The 14,884-nt window shown below is 46.7% G+C and overlaps 2 protein-coding genes across 8 annotated transcripts; both read right to left on the bottom strand.

The window, feature by feature from the left end:
- Nucleotides 1–1,004: 1,004 nt before the first annotated feature.
- On the bottom strand, nucleotides 1,005–9,800 carry zgc:110269 (probable flap endonuclease 1 homolog). 2 transcript variants are annotated; one of them, XM_057857412.1, is made up of 11 exons: nucleotides 7,207–9,603; nucleotides 5,894–5,960; nucleotides 5,710–5,812; nucleotides 5,581–5,635; nucleotides 5,172–5,233; nucleotides 4,964–5,100; nucleotides 3,664–3,724; nucleotides 3,008–3,139; nucleotides 2,786–2,931; nucleotides 2,562–2,706; nucleotides 1,005–1,199 (listed from the first exon to the last, which is right to left on the bottom strand). In XM_057857412.1, the coding sequence occupies exons 2-11, from the start codon at nucleotides 5,926–5,928 to the stop codon at nucleotides 1,143–1,145; spliced, it is 933 nt and encodes a 310-aa protein (XP_057713395.1). In that variant the 5' UTR covers nucleotides 5,929–5,960; nucleotides 7,207–9,603; the 3' UTR covers nucleotides 1,005–1,142. The 2 variants fall into 2 exon arrangements, with proteins under 2 accessions (XP_057713395.1, XP_057713393.1); XM_057857410.1 differs by lacking the exon at nucleotides 7,207–9,603 and adding an exon at nucleotides 9,635–9,800 and having other exon boundaries at nucleotides 1,012–1,199.
- A 444-nt stretch (nucleotides 9,801–10,244) lies between these two features.
- On the bottom strand, nucleotides 10,245–14,884 carry LOC130929838 (mitochondrial fission factor homolog A-like). 6 transcript variants are annotated; one of them, XM_057857413.1, is made up of 8 exons: nucleotides 14,737–14,855; nucleotides 13,977–14,109; nucleotides 13,673–13,906; nucleotides 13,032–13,207; nucleotides 12,867–12,952; nucleotides 12,598–12,768; nucleotides 10,936–11,011; nucleotides 10,245–10,859 (listed from the first exon to the last, which is right to left on the bottom strand). In XM_057857413.1, exons 3-8 carry the CDS (start codon nucleotides 13,899–13,901, stop codon nucleotides 10,728–10,730), a joined length of 870 nt encoding a protein of 289 aa, XP_057713396.1. In that variant the 5' UTR covers nucleotides 13,902–13,906; nucleotides 13,977–14,109; nucleotides 14,737–14,855; the 3' UTR covers nucleotides 10,245–10,727. The 6 variants fall into 6 exon arrangements, with proteins under 6 accessions (XP_057713396.1, XP_057713398.1, XP_057713399.1 ...); XM_057857415.1 differs by having other exon boundaries at nucleotides 13,977–14,198; nucleotides 14,737–14,833; XM_057857416.1 differs by having other exon boundaries at nucleotides 13,977–14,027; nucleotides 14,737–14,826.

The raw sequence follows: 14,884 nt of genomic DNA, 5'->3' as shown, positions 1-14,884 counted from the left end.
GAACTTAAGCCTTTGAGGGACAGGGGCTAGCTCTTCAAAAGTTGACCTTTAATTCTATAGAGCAAATGACTCTTTTGGTCATTTCAAAACACTTCACTATAGGCAACATTTTTAGATAGAAAAAAGTATTCATCTTTATTGTTTGTATTTATCAGTATATTTAAAAAACAGTATTAATAAAAGCCAAATGAATGAAATGACACGCACTAGTTGCGGCCCCAAGTGACACTATTAAGTATCGTGAGACCTTATTTAACTCAGTGCACACACGCCATTGACGGCAGCGACAGACATCAAATTCATTTAAACCGGGAAGACTGGCTGTGAACGCCCGTGCTTCGGTGCCACGGACGATGTCAAGTCCATATTGATTGGGAGAGGCCAATGCACAAACATTCATGAGACACTTTTTTTCTTTTGCTTATGATGTTGCTACCCGGTGAAAAATCTGTTTAGTTCAGCATAAATCTCCCACCGTACGTGTTTATTGTTTCTTATTTAGCGGAAGACGATTTAACGGCCAGCATTGTCGGTTTTAGAGAAATCGTTTTAAGAGAAGTGAAACCGGATCATTTCCGTAGCACGCTCGACGGCTTTTCAAATCCTTGCGCTAAACAGCTTGAGCCCTCCGCGCATGCACGCGCACAAATAAAAAGCAAACCAAATGGCTCCAACCATTTTTATTTCTCTGAAACGGCATTGGTAAAGGAAAAAGAAGCTCTCATCTTGCGCAAAATTCTTTGTAAAAGTGGGGGGAAAAGAAACCAAATGCAAATAGCCACTAACATCATTGAAGTCGCATCTTGGCACAGACAAGACAACAGGTGCAGATTGAATACAACCTGGCTTCGCCTCGGGGACACTGGCCTCTTTCATAGTGGACTTTCTCCATGATGCCGGACTTGAAAATGTGCCACTCCCACGCACGCACGCACGCAGAACAAGATCCCCATTTTAGAAAGCGTTTCAAACAATTTTAGCAAATTTGCAAAACCACTGCCCAGAAAGGCACTGAACGAACACACCTAACAATTTTGTCGTGTTGGAATAAAAGTGGATCCGCGCAACATAATGAGTACCGTTTTTAGTTGGAATTCCGAACAGAATACACATAGAAAGCACTTGTCCAGATTTGGATGCCTTTATTTCAATTTGTGTTTCTTTCTGTTGCTGCTTCCAGGGTCTGCGGATTCCGTGGGCTAAAGAAAGAGGAACGTTGAGTCAAATGCTGCACAAATCTTTCAAATTGGAAACGGCTTTTTTTTGCTTGTCATTTACGTCAATGGGGAAATTCATGGGGGAAAAAAAGTGGAGAACACGCATCCCAGAAATTCAATTGCAAAAATATTCATCTTTTGAGCTGCTTATTCTCATGAGGATCGCGGAGATGCTGGAGCCTAGCCCAGCTAACAACGGGCAAGAGGCAGGGTACACCCTGGAACGGTCTGCAAAAATATTTTTTCCTAAAAATAAATGAATTTCCAAGTAAATGTTTAGTGCGTACTTGTGTAACCAGTCTAAACGGAGGATTCGCACCCGCGCGCACGACGCGTCCACCGCGGTAGGCGAGCGCGCTCACCGCCAAGCCAAAAGCCCGGGCTAGCAGCTGTAGCTGCCGGCGCGCCCTCCCGAAGGCATCGGGAGGGACCTTTCTATTCACCGCTCACGACCGACGCGCGTGCACCCGTTACACGTTTTCCGTGATCACGGTGTTCATCTGTTCACCTAACATTCGTTCATTCTCTGAGCCGCTTATCCTCACGAGGGTGCCGGAGCCAATCCTATGGGTAGTAGGCGGGGTGAGCCCTAAATCGATGGCCAGCCAATGGCAGGGCACGAGGAGACAAACAACCATTCACGCGCACGCTCGTACCTAGGGACAATTTAGAGCAGGGGTGCTCAAGTCCAGTCCTCGAGAGCCCCTGTTTTCCATTTCTCCCTCCTCCGACACACCTGACTCAAATAATCAGGATCATTATCAGGCTCCTGCAGAGCTTGCTGATGAGCTGATCATTTGATTCAGGTGCGTTCAAGGAGGGAGACATGGAAAACAAGCCGGATAGGGGCTCTCGAGGACCGGATTTGGGCACCCCTGATTTAGAGTGTTCAATCAGACTACCATGCATGTTTTTGGGATGTGTGATGGGGGAAAACCGGAGTACCCGCGCAGGCACCAGAATAACATGCAAATTCCACATAGGAAGGCCAAAGCCCAGGATTAAACCCTTGTCTCAGAACTGTAAGGCAGACATGCTAACCACTCTGCCCCCGTGAACGTGAAAATCTTTAATTAAAGAAAAAAAAAAAAAAAAGAAACAGGCCATCGCGGATTTGTACTCCTGCCCCGAGGCATCGAAACGGATCGCCGAAGGCCCCTCGGAACGGATCGTACGTCTATCGCCGTCCGCGGCGGCCGGTGAGCTAAAGGCGCGTTGGCGGATGTCGCCGAGAGTTTGAAGTACCTTACGTCTCCGCTCATTTTATCGGGACAGGGAAAATGAACGGGGGCTCATTTGAGACGTGCCTTTTTATCCCTTCACATTGGAGTAAGTAAGCGTCACCTGCTCCCTCTTTCTGAGAACTCTGAAAAAGTCCTGCATCCGAGTTTGCCTGTAGCCTCCCTCCGCGGTCTCCTTTTCCCTTCGCTTTCGCTCGCTCTCCCGAATCTGTCGAAATCTCTCCATGCGACGGCGGATTCTTTCCTCCCTAAAGATACCGAGCGGAGACGAGTTCAAATAAAGAAAGGGCTACCGGAGGTCAAGTACGACGGCGAGCGGATACGTACTTGACGTAGGTGCGGCGGCAGAGGAAGCCGACCAAAGCGTCTTCGTCCGGCTCGGTCCACATCAACTCGGGTACTCGGGCGCACGGCTCTTCCAAAAACAACTTCCGGGCTTCTTCGTATTTCCAGTCATTTGGCACCGGATGAGTCTGCGGCAAAGGAGCTAGCCGTCCAAGAGAGACGAGACGAGACGAGACGAGTCGCTCGCTCGGCCGACGCGCCTACCCGTCTGTTGATGTGCAAAAGCACATTTTCGATGCTGCGGTACTTTTGGATGAGCGTCAGGGCTCTCTTGGGACCCAAACCCGTTATTTTGTCACAGTAGTCGCATCCCAGCAAGATGCACAGGTCAACAAACTGCTTAAGCAAAAACACAAGACAATCGGAGGACATTTGGCCTTGAAAAGGACCTACTTTATCACAAAGTCATACACTATCAAAGGCTACAGAGAAACGCTACATTTCTTCAGATTTATTTGGTGTTGATCGGCGGGGTCGCAAATCCATCCGTCCCCACGTTAGCATTTTGTCAGGGGTAGCAAGAGGACACGTAAATACGTTCAGAACAAAGAACGGTCTCGTTCTCGGAGAGCGGGGTGTCCAAACGACAAATGATGAAAATGTCAGCTTTAAAACAGGCACTTAAACAGGGCCTCTCCATGAGTCAATTTGTGGAAATGAATCCAGGAAACGTTGTACACTTTCACAATTTTCTTTTGACGACATAAATAAACCTGAAGAAAAAAACTCATCCTGTGTCATCTGATATATCACGCGATTGGCTGCCTTCTTTTTATTCGACCGTCCCTAAAAAGGGAATCGGCCGAGCCGTATGCGGCTCGACATTCTGCGCAAAAATAAATCAAGGTGTCACCCCTTACCTCTTTGTGAGTGAGTTGGAGTTTCCCCAGCAACTTGGGTAAAGAGTATTCCACAATGTCACTGTCAATAGGAAAAGACAAAATGACAATAAGTACCTCCGTACATATAAATACATTCAAATCATCTGACTTTCTTTGTATTCTTTTCAATTCACACCATGTGAAAAATCATAAATTGAACGCACGCACGCACACACATAGTATTGTGCTGCGGTCAACTCAAAATTGTGCATTTGTTGACGTCGTATTCGTGTTGCATATGCAAGTTATTTAGCACCTGGCCAACGGAATGCAAGACTGCTTATTCATCGCCACAAAAGCTTCGTGACGGAACACGTGACATAGCGTTACTAAATAGCTAACGTTATAGCTAGATAGATATTCAGCCCGTGGGATCGCGAGTGGTAGCATTTCGCTGGCCTCGATTATAATAATGCTCTCCTCTCTGTAAAGTTTAATACCATGGACAGTGACAAACCGCTCCGCTGTATACTGCAACCCTCTCTGTCTGCTTCTAGATTAAATTCATTTAAAAAAAAACAACAACAAACAGGTCTATGGCCAGCTGTGGTAGTGCAAATGTAGAAATTTGAATTCCCACCATCATCCATAAAATCGTTCGTTCTCTCAATCACTGTCATTGAGAGAATATGACAAGAGCCTTGAGTATTACAAGGGGCGGGGCTTTTGCAATTGTAGGCGCACCCACATTTTTCATTGCATCGCCATACTTTTAATCACATATAATTCATGATATACTCCAATTCACTGGCACTGCTGAAGATTTGACACATTGGTGCCTTTGATAGTAGAGCTACGGAGCCTTCGCCCGCCAGATCAAAGCTACAAAGCTTTCAAACGTGGTAAACTTGAAGTAGCAAACTCCAGCTGCCAGCTGACCGAGAAAAGCAGCTGAGTAAGAGTTTGTACGAGCACAAAGCAGAAAAACACATTTATTTTTGATTCCGATCCCCTGAAAAATAGCGCGATCGGATCGGGACGGCCTGCTTTTATTTCAACACGTTGACGGGCTTTGACTGATGGCGGGACACATTTAAGGGACTACCTCCATCTAGTGTTGAAGGCGAAAAGAGAGCCAGAATGTAGGCTGAACTCAAGCTTCTTGCACAATGATATTTTCATCGTTCACTGCGTGCTACTAAACCCAGGGCAACGGGCCTAGTTTAGACGGTTCGACGCAGGACGACATCTGTCGGCAGGCGTTTTGAGTAGAAACGTTCTTCTGGTTTTGTTAACAACCGCAAGGTATTTACGCACGACTCAGAATCGCATTCCTGACCCGTCTTTCTTGGCGTCGAGCTGGCGAAGGAGAAGCTGAGCCCCGAAGGGCAAGGAGTCGGTGTCCTCCGACGCCACGGCTCGCGCGCTCCCCCGTCGGACCAGCCAAGCGCAAAGGCGCTCGGCGTCTCCCGGAGCCTGAAACCGGAATGCTGAAGTCAGGCTCACGGGGGAAACTGCGCCCGTCGAGGTGTCCTACTGTACTGTACTTGGAGAACAGGTACACCCAGAAGCTTGAGGAGATGGAAACAGTCTTGTTTTTGCACCGATCCTTAAATGGAGGAAAAAACACAGATCTTGGTTACGGTCCAATGGAAAACTCAATGACGAGACAAGACCTGAATGGGGAAAATGGCTTCAGATTGACTTTTTCAATGCAATGATTGAAGACCATACAATTTCAAATGATATCATTTCAATTGGCTTTTTGAATTCAACAACACTCAGACCATTATTGGACGATCAAGAGAGTCCTCCGTTAGCTCACTCATCCATTAGATGCCGTTTTAACGACGGCCCTAGTCCACAAGTGGTGTGGCTGGCCAATAGAAGTGCTCGAAAATGGAGAGAATGTTCAAATTTGGGTTGTCAGGTTAATTGAACTCTTTATTTTTGTACCTGTGCCCAAACGGTAGGGGGAAGGCCAGCCCGCCGCCCGGGCTCGTTTCCGAAGCTGCGGGAACGACGAGAAAAAGGGGTCAGCCGACACTTATCCCACGGTAGCGACGGATCGGCGGCGTCACCGACGGCGGCAATCTTTTCTTCGGGAGGCGGTCCGTCCAACACAAACACGGGTTTGATGTCACGTTCCAGAAAGGTGAGCGTGCGGAAGAAGAGGCCGGTCAGCGGGCTGCCGCGCGAGCAAAACACAACAACAAAAATCAAGCCGGGCCTTTCCCACGCCGCTTTCGAAGACGGCACGTAAACGTACTTGAGTGACGGTATCGCCGTACGGAACTGGTTCATCACAATCGACGTATCCAGGGCGATGACCTCGTCTGCGTGCGGAACATCCAAAGCGCAGCATTGATTCATTTCGAGTTCATGTATCTGTATTGAAAGCTCATACGGTGGCTACGACCCAATCAAAACTGCTCTGAACTACTAGAAATATCCACTCCAGCTCGAAATGGATCGGACCGGTGGCGGTTCACCCTTAATTTGAATGGCCCCTGTTCCCATTTGAGCACAAAGCGAGACATTCGGTGAATCCTTTTTTTCTGACGCGAGAGAGAATGTTGTTTCTAGACTAGGCTTGAACGATATATCGTTTAAACATCATCGTGGCGTTGTGCCGATGCGCATCGCGAGGACGCGCGATACTTTAATTGCTCTTTTAAACGGGCAAACTTCTTTTTCGGCCGCGTGCTCGTACAGCGCCCTCCCCCCTACTCGGCAGTGCGACCAAACTGTTTTCTGGGTCACCGGTCCAGCTGGCGTTTGGTACTTAAAGTTATCGACGATCGACAGGTTTGTCGCTTTGATCCGGCCGACTCTTCGATCGAAGGCGCAAATCTGCTCATCGTTAAGCTTGTTACGCACTAGCGGTAGCCCGGTCCGAAGTGTGCCGCGGAAATTCATTCATCGTGTAAGCGAGAGGCTGGTCTCGGCAGCGCGAGCGAATTGGCGTGGACTCGCTCAATAAAGAATTTCATAAAGACGAGCATTTTTCTACATTATTCTTGTTGGAAAATAATCCTTATTATGAAGGCGGCGTGCGTGGGTTTTCTCCGGGTTCCCGCCACATCCCCGAAAAACGTGCACGGTAGGCTGATCGGACACGCCCAATTTTTTCGTGCGCGCGTGAATGGCCGCGCGTCTATACTGCGACTGTCCGGCAACCAATCCAAGGTGTACCCCGGAGTTAGCTGTGAGATGCTACAGCACCCTCGTGAGGATGTGGGCACGCCTACATTTTTGGCTGGTGCACCTCAAGAAAAAAGTTTGGTGCAACCAATGCAAAAAATACGTGAGGAGCCTTGGCAATATATATTGCAATGTTCATTTTTTTCCCAATATTGTTCAGGCCTATCCCAAACAGAGCTATCTGGGGATTTTTTTCAAATTGCAAACCCCGCAAAAATCGCAAGGTTAGCTTTTTCCAATATTGTTCAGGCCTATTCTAGAGTATGTTAAATATTAATGCTGCATTTTTTTAGGTTAAATTGACTTTTCAAAAATGGATTAAAATGATTGTATCATGTATTGTATCCTTACTTGAACACAGTATGATTAAATACAAACCTCATTGGGTCATCTCTGTTTGACGGTCTCAAAGATGTTTTTTGCCGCCACATGCAGGGTAATCTGCGTTGTTGACCCAAACTGACGCTGAACAAAGATGGCAGCGACAATTGGCCCCCGAGGGCCACGTGTGGCCCCAGTTACAGAAAAAATCGGAAAACTGCCACTGGATTGGACGTCTATCCATCACCAGCAATCCTTGTGTAAGCAGGATTTGTATACAACTATCAGACCTGTCAAGTTGTACGGTTTCGGCGAGTGAGCACTGATTTTTAAATGTGTACGCCGTACGCTCAAAATCTGTACGTTTTTCGTGCATTACGTTTTTTTCCCCTCCGTTTGGATTTTGTCACCGTTTTGACAACGAGACAATGTGCGTTACTACGTTGGTTGAATGACGCGAGAAAAGTCTGAGATACGGAGAGAGAGAAGAGTGTTTGTTGTGACGCTGTAGCAAACGTGATGCTAAGCTAGATGGCTCCACTATTTCCTGACTGTAGCCAACAGCCTACAATCTACGCCTCGTTATCACATTCATATTGAACTAGATGCGAAATGACAGACTCGGCGGCGTTGGTAAACAGCCGCCATTTTAAAGCAGTCGACTTCTTGGAAAGGCTCTGTTGTAGTGAACCTTCCTAGCGAAGCGAAGTCACTTTTTATCTAAAATACACCTAAATCGGCAAAATCTTGACTTGAATCTATCTTTAAATGATGAAACCGTTTTAAAACTTTCACAGGTCGAAAGTAGACAGAAGCGAACTCATGCAAAAACAGGAGCAATGTTATCACTTTAACAGTTGATTCACAACATTAAATGACTTCCAAACATAGCAAATGTTACTATGTTTTTTTAAACAAAACAAAAGATGAAAGGCAACACCAGTTACTTTGCCAAGTAACTAATTACTCTTACATTCAGGTAACGGAGTTACTAACACAATTACTTTTTGGGAGAAGTCATTTGTAACTGTAACGAATGACTTTTTAAAAGAAAGATTAACAACACTGGTCATGCAGTCTGCAGAATGAAAAGCGACAAAAGCCGAGATTTTATTCTGCCAATTTGTTGCCGAACACAATTTGCCCGCAACTTTTGCTGATCACTTCTCAGAATTAGCAAAAGAAATGTTCCCCGACTCAAAGATTGCATCGGTAAGTTCGTTTTATCAATTGACCTTTTTCATTTATAATTGGACACACTCAGGGCCGGCCCAGCCTACACGCAGACTATGCAGCTGCATAGGGCCCCTGACCACTAGGGGGCCCCCAATCTGGCGATTGTTTAATTCATATTCTAGTTTGTTTACTACAGTTCGCTTTATTTGACTTTTGTGAGTTTAGATACTTGATTACAAGCTTAAAAAAATACAAGTTCTTCCTTAACTTCTTTCCTCTTTTAGAAAAAGGTTTGGCGCTATCTACTATAAGTACTGACAATCATTTGGGGTGAGAAGTTTGAAGTATGCAGTGCAACAAAATCTGATTAATATACAAAATATGGACGTATGGGTTGGATTGCATGTATGGGTTTCACAGTACAGTGTGACGAAATGGTGGGCTAAAAATATGGGCCCCTTTGCATTATTTTGCTTAGGGCCCCCAAATGGCCTGGGCCGGCCCTGGACACACTAACGAACGCCCTTCAAGTCAAAAAGTGCAGCCATCAAGACATGATAGAAATGGCCAAAAGTGCTACATACAATTATAACAAAAGTCACTGTTAAATTTTAGAAATCATGATTTAGTAATCAGGTTTTATGTGACAATATGATCAATATATTCATATTATTTTAAAAATGGAGTTTTATTTTTGTTTCATATTGCACGCTATATACAACGTTGTAAGATTAGTCCCCAATTTGTAAGGGCATACGTCATTATTTGTAAGATTGCCAACGGCCTCCAGTTGACAGGTATGAATTATTACTGTTATGGCTCGTTTCATTTTATTTATATGGACTATTAAGTATTTCATTATATTTTTATGGTTTCAAACGTGATTCGATATTCATTTATTTTATGCTGTATACTTTTAGTTCCTATTTGAATAGGAGTTCCTCCCAGGTTGGGTTGTGGTAGGACGTCTTTCAATTGAACACGGAGTTCCTGGCGCCCTGCGCTGGAAATAAAGACTGTCCTCGTCCTGCCGTGTGTATCATTCTTATAGCCGAGAAGACGCCGTAAATGCACTGTAACCCGATCCACCCACAGCTTCGCAGCCTCGCAAAATAAGGGTTACACGTGAAACACTGCAAACTTTTCGCGGAATCGTCAACGAACGAAAACCTAACCCGACGATTGCAGAAAGAGACACAAAACTTGCGCCGCACTAGCTGTTGACGTCAACACTGCTACAGAGGTTGGCTTCATTGTGGCTACTAACGACGGTGACCAAAAACACGTCGAGTGGGTGCTCGACTTTTACCTGTGTAGTCACTGACATCTTTGTGTGAAATCGCGTTGGGTGCTTCCAATCGAATTAAATCTGCTAGTTTGACGATGCCCATTTTTCAGCCTCCCTCCGTACCTTCAACAGCAAAACCACGCTACGCACTGACGTCACTTCTTCTTGTGCCAGGAAGCAAGCAAGCAAACAAAAAAAAAAAAACCTTCATTCACAACATAAGGCGTCAAATTGTGTGTGTCTGGATTTTGCATTTTTCATTTCACCGACGGAGTGCAGATAAACAACCGTAGTAAAAGCAATCGCCATAAAAAGTGAGGTATTATTGTCATTTTCATTTCGTTCATTCAACACATTTATTTGAAATTTATATTTGGAAAGTTGTTTCATGCCTCGTGAGGGAACAGGTGCTCAAATGAAAAGACCAACAATTCCATTGAAATCTATACATTTTACACAATCAAATATACACAGAAATGATTCATACAATTCAACAGCACATTTCATTGTGTTGGGTCCCATGACATGCGATGGTGGAGAAGCAGGAAAATTCTAATAATACTCATTTTGAACGCTTTGAAGCAGCGTTTGTTTCACAAAATGGTCACCATTTATTTACATCCATTTATTAAAGCAAAAAAAAAAAAAAAAAAGTGCTTTGAGGTTTCACAAAGAGCCACCCGCAAAATGAAACCAATCTACTCTCAACCTTATCTGATCTGCATTCTCACAATAAATACAGACTTCAATATATATTTTCCGTAACAGCCTCAAAGAAACGACAATTCTAGGTGGTTGTTTTTTGTTTTTTCTCTTGCCACTGTCACGTTTTTGAAGAAAACCATTTACATCACATCCACTTGACTAAATGTTCATGAACAAAAACGACCCTAAAGTGCAAGAACATTTTTTTTTTTTTACACCAATTTTAAATTTTACACTGATTTCTTTTTTAATAATGTGTTACCAAACTCATTCCCCGCCATTGACGGCGACTGGGAGACGGGACCTCCGTCTCCTTCAATGGCTCCAAATGAGTTTGTCGCTCCTACTCGGGCATCGGCAGCGTATTTGTCTGCCACGTGGAGAAAAAGAAGCCATCCCTTTTTAGTTTTCAGCGGCGGAACCAAACCCAGGTGTTAAATAGCCAGAAAGCAACGGTAGCGGAATACAGGAGCACTTCTCGCCTGGAGCGTTCCTTGTTTTCTTCCTCCAGCATCTGCAGACGGCGGTTCAGCTTCACGATCTGAAAGACGACAAAACTTTTGGGACCGGAGCGCGAGACTTCGGCCGTACGTCGAGCCGGAGCGGCGCCCGCGTACTTGCCGTCGTAGCGAGGAGGCGTCCGCTAAGCCAAACTCATCCGGGGTGACGTCCGAGGCCAGGTCCGGGTGCGACCTGCGCGACGTCCGTTCCGGTCAAAAAGCGTTTCAAACCATCACGGTAGGACAAATGACCGATTTTAAGACGGATCTTGAAAATATTGGAGGGTGCTCAGCTTCATGGATCAAAAGGCGGTTGAAATGCAGCTCCGCCCGGTCCCCAAAAAGGCTGCGAGCGGTTTATGACATCTCAACTGTCAAAACTAAACCCAAAGGACTTTGCATTCCTTTGGAAACCCGGTGCGACGGACGACGCCTTTCACGGCGCGAGGTGACGAAAATTAGCGCGGCGTCACACAAATGCTTCAGAATCGTTCAGAACCCCCCCCCAAAAAAAAAAAAAAAAAAAAAACAGACACATGCAGCCAAAAACAAATTCTCATTGGGACTTCTATTCATGTATGTTACTGTCACCGCCTTCCAAGGTGCCTGTGCACATCATCAGGGCAAAGGAATACCATTCTAGAGAGTCTAATAGCTCTGTCGGTTTTCTTTTATTTGAATCTTATATACTAACTCTGAGAAAAGGGGGGTGGGGGGGAAAGACCCACATTTTTCAAAATTCCGTACGTTATTGAATCAATCTATGGTATTTATTAGACAGCTCATTGACTCTATGTTTGGAACCCCCCTCCATGAGTCATCACCTTATCGTGGCGGAGGGGTTTGCGTGTCCCAAAGGAGCTATGTTGTCTGGGGCTTTATGCCCATGGCAAACAGGTCCTAGGTTAGGGACCAGAAAAAGCGTGGCTCCAAAGACCCCTTATGATGCCGAATATAAATGGAGTCAGTTTCCCCTTGCCCGGACATGGGTTACAGATCCCCCCCCTCTGGAGCCAGGCCCGGAGGAGGGGCTCGAAGGCGAGCGTCCGGTGGCCGGCCCTGTGCCTGAAAAGGAAATGAGGGTCCCCCTTCCCATGGGCTAACCACCTATGGGGTTGGATGCCCCGTGAGTTGGGCGGCGGCATTAGCGGTCTGAGCCCCCCCAGCGACGGAAGCTAACGGTGAGGTGTTCGGGGCACGTCCCACTGGCCGGCGGGATGCCCCGTGGACGACCCGAGACACGCTGGAGCAGGATGGTCCCGAGTCCGGTCCTGGAGAGCCCCTATCCAGCTTGTTTTCCGTGTCTCCAACACACCTGACTCAAATCATCAGGATCGTTATCAGGCTCCTGCTGATGAGCTGATCATTTGATTCATGTGTGTTAAAGGAGAGAGACGTGGAAAACAAGCTGGATAGGGGCTCTCGAGGACCGGACTCGGATTCCCCCGTGCTGGAGAGAGAGTCTCTCTCTCGGCTGGCCCGGGAACGCCGTGGGATCCCGCCGGAGGAGCTGGTTGAAGTGGCTGGGGAGAGGGAAGTCTGGGCTTCCTTGCTAAAACTGCTCCCCCTGTGACCTTACTCCAGATTAAGCAGTATGTAATGGATGGATGGATGTTTGGAACCTTGCCTAGATATCAAATATTAACCCTAACTTGTTAGGTCAATGCCAGATTGTAGTACTTTCTATTTGGCTTTTCCTAGTAACCACCAGCCATCCTTCTTTATATACCTAGTACAGCATCTGTATGGAAAAAAAATAGGCAAAGTGAAGAAGTTCACCGTCGCTGGCTGTCGTCCAAGACCTGGAGAAACTGCCGGTAGGCCCGCCGCGTGGCGGACCGGACGTAAGTCAGGAAGCCCGCCGCCGTCATCAGGTTGACGTCGGCGTCCTCGGGGGAGCACAGCGGGGGGCACATGCGGACCAGGGGGGCAGAAGGTGAGGGGGTTACACTGTCACAGAGGGAAGGAAGCGGAGAGGAAACGGACATTTTTTTTTTTTTTTTTACCAAAGCCGTTCAGAGGAAGGAAGGAAAGGATAACGTCCTCACCTGACGTCCCCTCTAATCACCTGACCGCTATGGCGAGCGGAAGCCATCTCCCCGGCACCCCGTTCCCTTCCGGATCGAGAGGGAGCCTGTCGACAGAGAGCTCGTTTGCCGTTTGGCTACACGTCCGAGCCGAAAAAATGAATCGGAAAAAGAGATCCGACGGACCGCGTGAGCGGGGTCGCTCTTGCTTATTTGCCGGGTTTCCAGGGAGTCCAGCGGCTGCCGGGACAGCGTCAGAACGCGCGGCGGGGCCTTCATGTCGAGGAGCTCGGCGGTGGCCGGAACGGACTGAATTAAATCCAAGTCTCTGGGACACGACAGTCGGGGGTCCCCGTCGGCCGCTGCGTGCGTGCGTGCGTGCGTAAGGAGACAAAATTGAATGCTGCCATATTTGGATGAATAACCCATTATTTTTGTCCTCTCGTGTCGATATCACGTCAGAGTTGTGCATTTTAGCTGGAAATGGACTTTGAAGGGGAAAAACAAAAACATTCATTGCGAGAACTTGGACTAGGAATTGTGTCATTGTTTTCCCAAAGCAAAATCAGATCTTATATCGGAAGAAACATCTAGTTGAAGATCATCTCCTTTCGTGGAGGACATCAGAAATCAGAACCCACCCCAACAGAATATACATTAAATATATCAAATGAACATAAAGTTTTGTACTTTTACATTTGAAAAAGAAAAAAATGAATGTCAATATTTTCTTTGAATGCCTTTTCAAAATGTCAAATATATTTGTAAATGAATAAAGATGTTGAGCATTTGTTGAAAAGGGACAGGAACAGTCCCACAAAGCTCACCTGCGACAACAATTCTCTCGGGCACCTGCATCAGAGCGGAATGAGCGTGCGGGGGCGGCTGCTGCTGCTGCTGCTGTTGAACACAAGCGGCGGCGGCGGCGGCCACCTTGAGGGTCTCCGGGATGCGCATCCGCTGACTGATGTCCTCCGTATACGCCATCTCGTAGTGGATACGGCTCATCTCCTCCGCCTCGGCGGCGGGGGGCGAAGTAAACGACGGCCCGCTCATGCGGCCTGAGAAAACGGGCCGTAGAGTCATTGACGGCCATAGACGTCCAATTCATCTCGACCGGCCGGGCCTCACAATCAAAAGGGACGGGACGTCGATCGAATCTCGCTCATTCGAAGCCGTCACCTGCATCACATTTCATTCATTCGTTTTCCGAGCCGCTTATCCTCACGAGGGTCACGGGGCCGCTGGAGCCAATCCCCGCAAACTACGGGCAGTAGGCGGGGTACACCCTGAATTGGTCACCAGCCAGCCAATCGCAGGGCACACCGAGACGAACAACCATTTGCACGCACTCTGCATCAATTTCAAATGCATTTTATGTCTCAATGAGGATTTGTGATGACAAAAATATACGCTACGTTACTCCAACTTGAACATATTTCAATCTCGCTGTACTCGTTGTATAATGACAATAAAGGCTTTCTTTTTTTTCTCCCCTCACCAAATGGGACATTTTTTTGTCACACAACACACGTTATTGGTGTTCTGGAGTTGCAATTGTGACAAGTTGTTCAATCGTACTAGTGATATTTGAAGTTCCTCTCGCTCCATGTAAATCCCAGCTGAAATATAGACAACGAAGTGTTCCTGTCGTCTGATTCTGCGGCTATTCAAAGCAGATCCACATTTCAATGGAATACGAGCAAATCATAACACGTTATTCTGCGTCTGTCGCGGTTTCTTTAGGCTGACGCGGAAACTTGATGCTTCACCTGAAATGATTTGGACGTCCATCCATCAAAGCAAAATACTAACCTTAACGCAAAAGACGATGCCAAAAACGTCGGCTTAACGTGAGCTTTTACTCACCCTAAAGACAGATGCGACTTACCTTCTTTGGAAGGGTCGATGCGTGAGTGACTTTTAAATATTCATTGGTCAAATGGATCTGAGAAACGCTATAGACAAGTTTCCGAGGTACTTCCGGTTTACTGCCTGCCTATCACTTCCGTTTCCGCCCGTTTCCCTTTGAAGTCAAT

This window comes from Corythoichthys intestinalis, chromosome 14 (assembly GCF_030265065.1).
Source record: "Corythoichthys intestinalis isolate RoL2023-P3 chromosome 14, ASM3026506v1, whole genome shotgun sequence".
NCBI classification, from domain to species: Eukaryota; Metazoa; Chordata; class Actinopteri; order Syngnathiformes; family Syngnathidae; genus Corythoichthys; species Corythoichthys intestinalis.
Note: the sequence above shows the minus strand (reverse complement) of the source record. Positions and strands in the feature narration are given on the sequence as shown.